General features: G+C 37.6%; 1 protein-coding gene across 2 annotated transcripts in view; it reads right to left on the reverse strand.

The window, feature by feature from the left end:
- Lrp1b (LDL receptor related protein 1B) overlaps positions 1-12,241 on the reverse strand; it is a 1,858,137-nt gene that overhangs the window by 641,522 nt on the left and 1,204,374 nt on the right. For both annotated transcript variants that reach the window (XM_087899923.1, XM_087899922.1), the window contains exons 24-27: positions 10,361-10,558; positions 8,804-9,008; positions 1,994-2,158; positions 1,494-1,738 (exon numbers count right to left, since the gene is read on the reverse strand). In XM_087899923.1, coding sequence (XP_087756049.1) covers positions 1,494-1,738; positions 1,994-2,158; positions 8,804-9,008; positions 10,361-10,558 — 813 coding nt within the window. The remainder of the gene's footprint in view (positions 1-1,493; positions 1,739-1,993; positions 2,159-8,803; positions 9,009-10,360; positions 10,559-12,241) is intronic.

The raw sequence follows: 12,241 nt of genomic DNA on the forward strand, positions 1-12,241 counted from the left end.
GAATGGTTGCTTCACTAAAGCAGATGAAGAAGGCAGATAGTCATTCCTGGACACTCTGTGATACAAGTGGGAGCAGGAGGCAGGCGAACATGTCCTGATCACTCAAAATGAACTGAATTTACTTAGGAAACAGCAAGTTGCCACTCTCTAAATGTAAATAAAGACTGTATTTTCAGAGTCCTGAGAGAATACTTTAAATTACATCAACAGAAGAAAATATTCCCCATTGTATGCAAGTAAGGGAAATCACACATAAAACATTTTTATTTAAGTAAACCTGCTAAAACACCTTTCTCCAACCAAATCACCATTCCCTTTTTAGAAAATAAAAAAGTGCCACAATATCATAATTTCTCATTCAATAAGTGATGTGTGGGAGTCTTTTGTTTCTACAAAGATCCACTATAAGGGAGAGACATGACACAGTTCATAGACCAAGCCATTTTTCATAAGCATTAATTTAAACCTAAAAACCACAATCCCTATTCAATTCTAAGAACTGTGGAGACAAAAGTACAGCTGTTTAATATTTTCATAGTTACTAAAATCAAACTAATTTGTTGTGTGGATGCATTTCATGCATACTCTTTGATCTGAGCATTATGTTGAATGAAGTATTTAAAGATGAGTTCTTCATTATACCTCTGACTGAAAATCCCACAGGTTACAACCCATAGAATGGAAAAGAAGTGTAGCAGGTTAGGTTGCTGCTTACAGCTATGACAGATGACCAGGACATTCAAGAAAAGACACGTGGGCCTTAGGGTCAAAAAGTATGTACAGGAACTAGCAGAAGAACATAAAGGGTCACTACTACTGATCCAACAGGTGATTTACATGGGGAGAGAGGCATCATCCATGACTCATGCTTTACCACATAGCTCCCTGCAGCCTCCCAGTATGTCAGCCCATGGGCAGAGGGTAACTCTGGATCCTTGGTGTTTTCTTTCATAGTCTGTAAGAGGTTCCATATGTCAAGATCTTATAAAAAATGTTCTTTAATAGTTATTTTATTCACTTGTTAGTGTGTGTGTGTGTGTGTGTGTGTGTGTGTGTGTGTGTGTCAAAGAGAGAGAGAGAGAGTATATGCATGTGTGTACCTGTGGAAGCCATAAGAAGTATCAGATTCTCTGAAGCTGCAGTTACAGATGCTAGAAACTGAACTTGGGTCCTCTACAAGAGTAGTATATGCCCTTACCTCCTAAGCTGTCTCTGCAGCTCCAAATTCAAAGATCTTAAAAAGCTTTCCACACTTTCTTATCTGCATAATGTCAGTGATTCAAAATTTCAAGACAGTATAAAATCTTTAATTTATAAGAATAATATTCTAAAGGAGAAAATTTAGATAGCAAAATGGAAAAATCCAGAGCTAGTTAACGCAGGCGAGCGCTAGCAGGAACGTAAAATAATAGTTACATCATTTCTTTAACACTCATAGATTTTATGTGAAAATGGAAATGCTCCCAGCTGGTTGACTTGTCCTAAGCACCTACCTTGTGGCTGTCGACTGGGGTGGTATATCTGAAGATCAAATGGCTGTGCACTGGTCTTCTGAATCACACTGACATTCTGCCCTGTCCACTTGTTGGCTTTGGCCAGCGTGTTGGTCCTCCAGTCTGTCCAGTACACTTCACTCCCGTACAAAGACACAGCAAAGGGATGTGACAGGTATTCATGTCCCCTTATGATTTCTATCATGTTTGTTCCGTCATAGAAGGCAGAATAAATAGCATCTGACCTAGAGAAACATCAGGACACCAATGGTTATCAAAGTCACTGACAGAGTCCAGTGATACACTTATGCAAGTCAGACAAATGATAGAATTACTAAGTCTATGGGATTATATCTAATATTTTCCAAAGCAAGATAACAACAACAGCAAAAAAACTCAAAATAATGATCTCAATACACGATAGCCATATATTAGAATACTTAACAATACAGTTAAAGAGCTGGAAAATGTAAATGAAAGCACAGAAAAATGTTTTTAACCTGGCATCTGTCCAAACTATCCTTTTTTCAAAGTGGTCCACAGTCAGTCCATTAGGCCATGCCCCTGTTTTCATGTCTTTGTAGATGGTTTTTCTCCCAGCACCACTCATAGAGGCAGATTCAATGCGAGGGAAGTTGGCATCCCAGTCGGTCCAGAAAAGAATTCTGATGAAAGAGAAATAATGCCATTGTTTCACTCCTTCATTCCCAGTGTTTACCTCATGCCTACCACATGGGGAGAAGTTTCCTAAGTAAAAGTTGCAAGAGAAATGGATGTGTATTCTAAACCAGTGCCTTCAAGAACATAGCAATAGAGAGACCATGAAAGTTCACAACCTGTGAAATATTTTGAAGAAAATTTTAACGAGGAGTAGTAGTTGGTGAGTGTCCTACTCAGGGAATACTCTAACAGGGGAAAGAATGAGGCAGCTTCAAGCTCAGGAAAGGACCGGAAGCTCAACAATGTTGTCAGAGAGGACTGAGGAACATAAAGTACAACATAAAGGGCAATCTAACAATAAGGGAGCAGGTGTAACACCACCGGGAACTCTCGGGGATTTCACTTACAGGAGGTAACAGCAATCACACCACGAGGATAATTGTGATCGCAGACTCTTGAAGAGAAGCAGTACCTGCAGATCACTGACTAGAACTACAGGGTTGTGTGGAGAAAGGGATGTACCAGGACAAAGCTAATTGCCACACCTTGGGCTAGTTTCCGATGCCCAAGAACAGTCATTCCTTGACAACTCTGTGCCAGAACTAATAGCCTGTAAATAATGTACAAACACCTTGGGAATATCTTAACAGACCCCTTGTTTTCAGCCTTCCAAAGCCCAAGATGTCATCTGATGACCTGAAGAAAAGCTTCCCCCATACTTTTATGTCTGCATCTCTGATGAACTCACCAATGTATTTTAAACTTACCTTGAGATTTGATTCTCTTTGCTATACAAAATATAAAATGTCATAAAACTTGTTAAACATTGGACAATGAAGTGAGGGCTATGTTCACTTAATGACTCCAGAATAAACTACTGCTTGTTTTCCTTAGAATGTGCGAGTTTCATTTTTTTTTTCTGTGAACAATATGTTTCTCAGTACCTCATAGTAAAATTCTTTTAAAATCCTCAACAGCTTCTGGGGATTTTCACAGATATGCTGATGGGAAGATTTCTACACAAAATCATTAATTGCTTGTTGTTTTACCAGGGAAATATTTGATATTTGGGAAAGAATAATTATAAACAATATCACCCCAGGGGTGTCTTGATTTGTGGATTTCTTTGATGTTACTATAAAAGTCTTTGAATTATCACTCATATTTTGCTCCTGAATAAACCATCTCTTTTTCTATTCCCTTTAAGGTAAGCTCTTTTTTTGTTGTTGCTTGGTTGTTCTTGGTTTTTATTTTCTGTCTTTGTACACTTGTCTATTTCTTGTTTAGAAGGGCATACCATTAGTTTCACTTCCAAAGGCACTGTAAGCTATCAAACATGCTTTTAGGAGAGAACAAAAGTTGAGGGAGATTTCTGTGGCATTCGCACACAGGTGATGCATGCCTTCATTTGGTCATTAAATTTTCATGTATGTGTGTGTATGTTTTTTTTGTAGAGATTACTGTGATATTAAACTTCCATCTATTTTGGGAGACTTTAGTCACTTTCAGTAGAATAATATGTTTCAAAAACTGTTGCCTTCAAAGTGTACTTAACCTTGCCACAAAACAGTTAACAAAACTGACATTCATGGTTGATTTCACAGATCATAATTTATAAAGTTCTCAGCACTCTTTTGTGAATGTTGCATGGTGGTGTTATAATAATATCACTTTTATTGGTATTCCTTTCTAAGTGGTAAAATGTGTTAATATTACAATGATTGATTTAGTTCCTCAAGTACAAGAGACTGCATCTTTGTGTAAGTCAGACATGCTCAGCCACATTTGCTTTTAACATAGAAACTATAGACGATTTTGTGTGTGTGTGTGTACTCTCTGTTTTCAGAGTAAGATGGGCAAAAGACCATGAACAACATGGACTGCTGTAAACTAACCTGTTAGGTCAAGTTGAAAGAGGTGAAAGGAAAAGATCTTTCAAAAAAAGAAAGAAAGAATGAAAGAAAAAAGAAAAAAAGAAAGAGAGAGAGATGTTTATCTTTGCCATTTAAAACTAACAATGGGAAGAGATTGCTATCATTTAGAGTATTACCAGAAAAATGTATAATATAATTGCCTCTCTAATGCTCACACTGGCTGCTTCCACTTCTATCAATGCTAAGTTTACAGTAAACATCAATTACTAGGTCACCTGAAAAGTAAATGTGAACAATGGAGAAGGAAACGAGATTCCCTGTTGGAAGGCAGCACGACCTTGGTGAAGCTCAAGGACACTGGAGGATTCTGCACACTCAAAACTGCTGGTCATTCCCCAGTAAGGAGCTCAGTGTTTCAGAAGTTCATGTCCTTCTTCGGGGCTCTCCAACAAGGAGTTCAATGTGAAATAGAATGGAATGAAATAAGAAAAATGGCCCTTCCCTAAAAGCCACGTGACCATCTTAAAATAGCATGTTACTTAGAAGAATGAGTAGAAACGCAGAACACTAGAAATGTGGGGTGAAGGTCGCTGCCACAATGAAGGCCAGCGGTTGTGTGCTAGTAAAGCATCTTGTATTGCTGTGTGTTTCTGTCATCTATAGCTTCAGGAAGTGCACAGGAAATAATCATGTTTTATTGGGCTGACACTATGACAATCATTTGTTTGTTTTCTCTGACACATTGAGCAAACAAAACAGTTAGTGACACATCTTTGTTTTCATTTGTGATTGTAAACAAAATTTATGGCATTACTGGTTAATTCTTTTCTATATAACTTGAGTTATTCAAGGTGGTATATAAACAAAGCCAGCTCACAGGCATACATCTGTTTAACAAGCATTTCTTGGGCACCTTTCAATGCTCTAAGAGCTGTAATAGACTTCAGGCATTGAAATAAATTTTCTTTCCATGAGAAAGCTTTTGATTTAATAGAAAATATAAAATTATTTATTCAAGGCATAGTTCGCAATCAATCCAGGGAAGTTGTTCTAAAATAAAAAGTGTAAAAATAAGTTTAAATTTTGGAGCTCTTATCAATATAAACTCAGAATTTCCTTATATTTCATGAAACTCTTGAGAAATAAATGGTATTTTTTTTCTAGATAACACTCAAATGATAAACTAAGTATAAGTAATTTTACTTACATTGTTAATTTTTCTGATTACTTTGATTCAGCAAGCTTGAGTATGTCTATGTGTTTATGAATGTATATGTTCCTTTCATCATACTGTATGTATAAGTGTGTTATTATGCTGTATATACATTGTGAACAAGTGTATATATGTGTTTGCATTGTGTATGCTGTGTATATGTGTATGTATGTGTTTGTATATTCTGTGTGTAAGTACGAGTGTATATGTGAGTGTTTGTGTTGTATATATTGTGTGTGAGCATCGACCTGTGTTTGTGTCTATGTTGTAAATGCTACATTGTGTGCATTTTGTTCTTTTTTTAACTTTTCCATACAAACACTGTAATTTTAAAATAATATCAGAAAGTTTCACTCAAATATGCAATAAGATTAGTACTACGTAAACATTTTTATTAATATGCAATTGCTATGCTGTGCTTTAAGATGGTCAAATGAATTCACATGAAAACAAATCCACTATTTCATTTAATAACTTTAAGTAAAAATACTCACAAACCCTGTGAGCCAAACCTTTCAGTTAGTTCTCACAGGAGTATGAAGTGAAAGCGTCATCTGTCCTTCCATTATTTATGCCAGAAACAGTTTGTGACATGCTGTTTCCTACCTGTTTCATTTAACTTTTTACCTACCCATTAGTGCTTTGAGTATATTAGTTAACTCAACAATGTCCTAGCTGAACTTAGTGGAATAAAGTATTCATATTTGGAGTACGTTTAAAGCCTCCCCACCCCGACCGCACCACACAAGGCCCTCTTGGAGGGGTTCTATAGGTTCTGGTGCATATATGATAGCCTTCTCTATCAGCATTAAACTCTCACAGGAACCCATCAGCGAGGGAAATACCGTTTGCAATTTTCATTTAGGTTCTCTGTCCTTTGTGTTTCTGTTTCATTTTCTTCTTTTCAAACTGGATATTTTGTGGACATCAAGCAAACAAGCAAACCACCACCATCACTAACAACAGAACAGAGACAACTAAATAAGTTTATCTTCCTTCCTGTCAATACAATGCTTAGGGCAGGAGAGCTCTCTCAAATTGACTGAGTGTATACACAATCTCCACAGCTTACATTCCCTGTTTGTGTTCGCCTCTCTCTTTCAATCTATTCCTTGAGAAGTACTCTCATTTTCTTCTTCATGACGGGATGCATGCTACGAATGTTATCTTGATTCAACATATTACTTTCTGTTATGCAGAAAGTAGCCCGTGAAGGTTCATTGCTTGTACAGCGTAGGCAGGCAAGATGGGTAGGAACTTCCTATCTGTAGGGTCATGGTGGTAAGGATGAGCTGGAAATGTTGTGGGTGGCAAAGAGAGAAGGTCTCCAATCTTCTTACGTTTGGAGGGACATTGTTAAAAAAATAAGAGCCTTCCCCATTTAACTTCACAGGACTCCTTGGATGAGTTGCTATTCCAGTAGCTAAAAAAGGTGTGAAAAGCAGACTATAGACTAGAGAGGACACCTGTAGTGGCATTTCATTTATATTTTAATAAATAAAGCTTGCTTGGGGGAGTAAAACAGCCACACTGGTCAGCCTAACAGCCTGGCAGTGGTAACACACATCTTTAATCCCAGTAGTCACACTAATTGCCATAGAAACCGGGCAGTCCAAACCTTTAATCCCCAAAATAGAGGGGATTATAAAACGGGAGGAGACAACTCTCAGACACAGTCTCATTCTGAGATTCTTGGAGGCAGGATTGCCATTTCAGACTGAGGTCGAGGTAAGAGCCCGTGGCTGGCTGCTTTGCTTTTGAGATCTTCAGGTTGAACCCCAATTTTTGTTTCTGAGTTTTTAAAAATTGTGCTTCACACACCTCTGAATTAAAATAAATGTTCTCTTTCGGCTCATCCATCAAAGCTCTTCCAACTTTGAAAAAAAGCCAGAAATCTAGGGTTTCAAGGAAACTTCCCCAATATTTGAAATACTCGTGATGGATTCAAAACAAGTTTTAAAACACGAAGAGGACAAACCCTGTTGCTGGAGTTGTTAATATAACATCCCCTCTCCAGGCAAGCTGTTCACACCTTAAATGTAGTGTTTAAACTCAGGGAAAGGAAAAACATCTGATCTACTGGTGTTTACGTCCTGGGGAAAGAACACAGCAGCAGTCAAATATGGGAGCAAAGCATGACAACATGGAGGTGGGGGGGGGGGCGGCTAGTTTCTTCTGCCTCCCATTCTGTTTCCCCTAGGCTCCACAGCTCCCTCTGGGGACTTCTAAACTTTGAGTTTAAGATGTAGAGCCAAAAATATCCTATTTAAAGTATTTTGCAGACCTGACAAAGCCTTCAATTTACAGGCTCATTCCCAGGGAAATAAATAATTCACAGGAATGAAAAGATGGTCTCTCGTGTTGGCTGTATAATTCCTTCCAGTATGTAATCCCTTCTATTCAAAACAAAACTGAAATCTTGGAGGTCGCACATTTGATTTCTCCAAGAGAGCAAGTTGGTGTGGGAAGTCATGTATATGTGTTGCTTTCATTGGTTAATGAATAAAGAAGTTGCTTTCGACCAATGGCTTAACAGAATATAGCCAGACTAAAAGTGTGTGTGTGTGTGTGTGTGTGTGTGTGTGTGTGTGTGTGTGTACAGAGAGAGAGAGAGAGAGAGGGAGAGAGAGAGAGAGAGGGAGACAGAGAGAGAAAGAATAGGCAACGTCAAGGAGATGCCATGTAGTTGCCAGAGGGGAAAGACCCGAGTAGACCCGAGCTGCCAACTGGAACCTTGCTAGTAGACCCTGACCCTCGTGGTAAAATATAAAATAACAAAAATGGGTTAATTCTTGATGTAAGAGCTAGCTAGCAATATGCCTAAGCTATTCATCAAACAGTATTGCAAATAATATACTTTCTCTGTGATTATTTTGGGAATCTGGGCTGCTGGGAAATGAACAAGCGACCTCCAGCTACAGCAAGCAACTCTGCAGGAATAAGAACTCGTGGCTTCTAAATCTGCTGTTTTTCTTCTGCTGCTTGAAACACGAGCACACAGGGAACAAAGCAGACAGCAGCCCAAGTCACTCAGAATTTAACATTGTTATCCAGAATCAGGTCTTTTGTCTCTCAAAACTTCCCAGTAGTAAGCATCTCACTGCTCCACTCCTTTAAGCCTCTTTCGATTTTCTTTTCAATTGACTCTAAGAACATTCAAAATAAATAAAGGGTGAGTTGGTTAACATCTGTGACTATTCAGAACAAAGACTGGCCCTGGGGCTTTTAGCCATTAGGAAAAATTATAGCATCTCTCAGGCAGAGCAGAGAGAAATTCTTTAAATTACTGCTTTTGATAAGAGCTGCGATCCCTTCCAATAGTGCTTCCTGCCCATATTTAATATAAAAATATATTCTGCCTCAGAAAATGTCTGAGTAAGGAACTCTGTAACCAAAGTTCTCCCTATGTCCTCACATCTGATGCTATGCTACTGTGCCGTCACACACAGCTGCACAGAGGGAAGCACTTCAATGCATAAAGTAAGCACTTTACCTCCTCACTTAGAACTGGAAATTGGAGGAGCAGTTCTACAAGGAGAACCTGGAAGAGTTAAGCTTCTCACCCGTATCTTGGGTCCAGCGCAATGGCCCTGGGATGCTCCATGGCTCCCGCTATCAGGGTAGCTCTCAGAGAACCGTCGAGCTTGGACACTTCAATTTGGTCAAGATTGCTGTCAATCCAGTATATGTTGCCTGCTATCCAGTCGACTGTCAGGCCTTCTGGCGTAGCCAAGCCATGTTCCACAACCACTTCAATGGCACTGACACCTGTGGGAAAAAAAAAAAAAAGAAAACAAACATGTACGGCTGTTCAAGAAGGTTCAGGAAACAAGCCCACTCGTGATCATAGTTCAAAGCATGTCAGCATTGAAGGCCCAGGTAGAAAACCTAACAAAGAAAACTGATGTCAGTCTTTACTGTACTTGTTCTTCCTGAACTCCCCAAAACCCTTCCAGGATTCTATAAAACATTGAGGTGATAGCAATCAGAGGCTGCAAAGGAATTGCTTCTTGTTTGGGGTTTTCCTGGCAGAACAAGAGATGTATTAAAACAATAAAGTCGGGGGGACAGCATGAGAAAATTTAATTTAAAGTCTGTCCTTCAAAGAGAGAAGTAAAAAAAAAAATGTCTGCTTGGATCAACATGCATTGCACTTAAGAAATACACCTCTTTCTGTCTTTAGTTAGACATCACAGAAAATTCTCATTATTTTCATATATAATCTCAGCAAACTTAAGTCGTAAATCACAGTCAACCTATTCGCTGGGCCATGAACCTGGTCGTGGGTCAGAAAAGACGCATTTAAGAGAAAAATTTGTTAGCATGAGTTCCATAAAACTCAGCAGTTGGATAACAGCTAACAAATTCCTTAGTGACATATTATTTAATTTCTTTCAGAATTAAAAAGAATATTTTACAACCCCTGTCTAATGACATATTCATTGTACTTCATGGCAATGTCAATGATTTCCATTATAAACTTTATCATTAGCAAATCTCTAAAGTCACTATTTTTAGTCACTACATGAACATGAGTCAAAGAAGGTATTTTTAATATTTCAGCTGTATTGTGATAAGCATTACCAATTTCGAAATTGCAAAGTTGATTCCAAGAAAATTAAGAATTTGACAGCACTTACAATTGCAAAGCCACAAACAAAGCAATATTTACAAGTGACGTACACACAGCTCTGTCTAAAAAGGTACCTGCTGCTTATGAGATAGAAGAGATAAGTTTAATTATGCAAAAAAATATAGTTCGTATATTTGAAAAAATATTTTCCTTATTTCTTTGAACTATGTTGAAACGTGTTATCGAAATAAAAATGAGCTACTTTAACTCCCAAATCCAATTACTAGAACCTAGAAACCAATCTTTCCTTTTTCTCACAGGAAACACATCTTATTCTTTATAACTCTCAGAAAAATCCAATGAAAGGCAATAGATAAGTAATCTGGACCTGGCCTCTTCTCTCCCTTAGCACATCTTCATATGTGTACTTAGTCTTCCGATTTACAGAGAATGCTCACAGTCAAAGATTAATCAAAATCTTTTCTGATATTATATATTGCTATTCAAAAGCTAACTTCAACATTCAGTGAAACTTCAATACACATACCTCCATTCTCAGAAAGTTTGCCCCTGTATATTCTGTCCTCCACAACATCTGTCCAATAAAGTAAACTTTGATTGAAGTGAAAATCAAGTGCTATGGTGTTTCTCAGTCCGGGAACAAGTAGGCTGTAGTCTCCTTTGTGCAGATCTATCCTCCGAATCTCATGGCGTATAGAAAAGATGATAAATGCCTCAAAAGGATCTGCAAATAAATGTATTTTAATCAAATTTAGAGAACACTTTTACTTGACATAAATCAAAATGCTCTAGATAAAACTCAATTTATTAAGTTTCTGATTGGATCAAAGGCCCACTCTGTCAGAAGGAAACCATATCAGCCATTGTTGAAGGTCCTGTGAACTCATAGCTAGTAAGGTCATAAACCCTAGGTAAGTACCTGATTCTATTAGTCTACTGAATGGATATAGTAAAATGGCTCCTAATTACTTATTGTTATACCCATAGATTAGAGACTCTCTCTACCTTTATTAGAGAAAATACAGCAATTAATACAGAAACAACACCCCAAATAAAAAAGTAGTCAATATTTAGGGAATAAGAGATTGCACAATGCTCAGCCTTAAATGGAATGGGTATATCATACCCCTCCCAACAAGGTTCATTATCACGTAGAAAAGGAAACAGAGATATTATACAAGTCAAATGTGGTTGAATATTAAGAAAACAGTGTTTGCCAGACTTAGACACAACAGGACAGTTGTACATATGAATCTACAAAAATTGGGGCAGTATGTGCAAGACCTAAATGAGCTCCAGTCAGAAAAATTCTAACAAAGAGGAGGGAAGGTAGGCATGAATCTTCCCTACTAGCTGAAGTGAAGGAGAGTCTACTATGTTTAGGGATATAATCACTGGTAGGTAGACTAAATGCCATGATAGTTCCCAGTCACAAGACTAGTTGGACAATACAAACTAGATGAAGAAACAAAGAAAGAAAGAAAGAAAGAAAGAAAGAAAGAAAGAAAGAAAGAAAGAAAGAAAGAAAGAAGAAAGGAAGGAAGGGAAGGACTGAGAAAGGAAGGAAAGAAGGAAGGAAGGAAGGAAGAAAGGAAGGAAGGAAGGAAAAAAGAAAGGAGAAAGGAAGGAAGGAAGGAAGGAAGAAGGGAGGGAGGAAGGAAGGAAGGAAGGAAGGAAGGAAGGAAGGAAGGAAGGAAGGAAAAAAAGAAAGAAAGAAAGAAGAAATCTCAAAGCTGGATGAGATAGAATGGATGGATGGAGGACTTAGTTAGGAGAGGAGTTTGGGGTATGTGTAAATGGTCAAAATATTCCCAAAGAATTAATAAAACATACATACTGATTTTGGAATTTTGGTACCAAAGAAGCAATTTCTTTTCAAGTTGAACTTTTAAAAAGTTGAAAATTGTATGTTCCATTATATGAGGTACTAGTGTGGCTTGCTTCATGAATTTGTATACACTTGATGAAAGTGTTCTGATGTAAGAATACAAGAAAGGTTCTCACACCTGTGATACTTGGTTGTTTTCTATTTTCTTGGCATGTTAGCTGATAATGCAATAAGAAAACCTAACACTGATGGAACTGATGATGGAATCCAGATTTGTAAGTAGAATTGTAAAAGCTAACAACTCAACTAGAAAATAGGGAATATCCTTGTCACAGAATTCTCTTAGTGTGGTTGCCAGGTCCAAACTTCCTACCTGCCTCCTGGCCAATCAATATTTTATTAAATCAATACGAATGACAAATCTTTACAGAGTACAAAAACATTATCCCATAGCAGTTATCCAAGTAACAAATGGTCATCTCAAAACCATATAAATACAAGGAACATTGTCTAGACCGAGCAGTTTGTATATATATGTATATGTATATATATATATATATATATATATATATTAGTGAG

This window comes from Myodes glareolus, chromosome 21 (genome assembly GCF_982192425.1).
Source record: "Myodes glareolus chromosome 21, mMyoGla1.1, whole genome shotgun sequence".
Classification (NCBI taxonomy): domain Eukaryota; kingdom Metazoa; phylum Chordata; class Mammalia; order Rodentia; family Cricetidae; genus Myodes; species Myodes glareolus.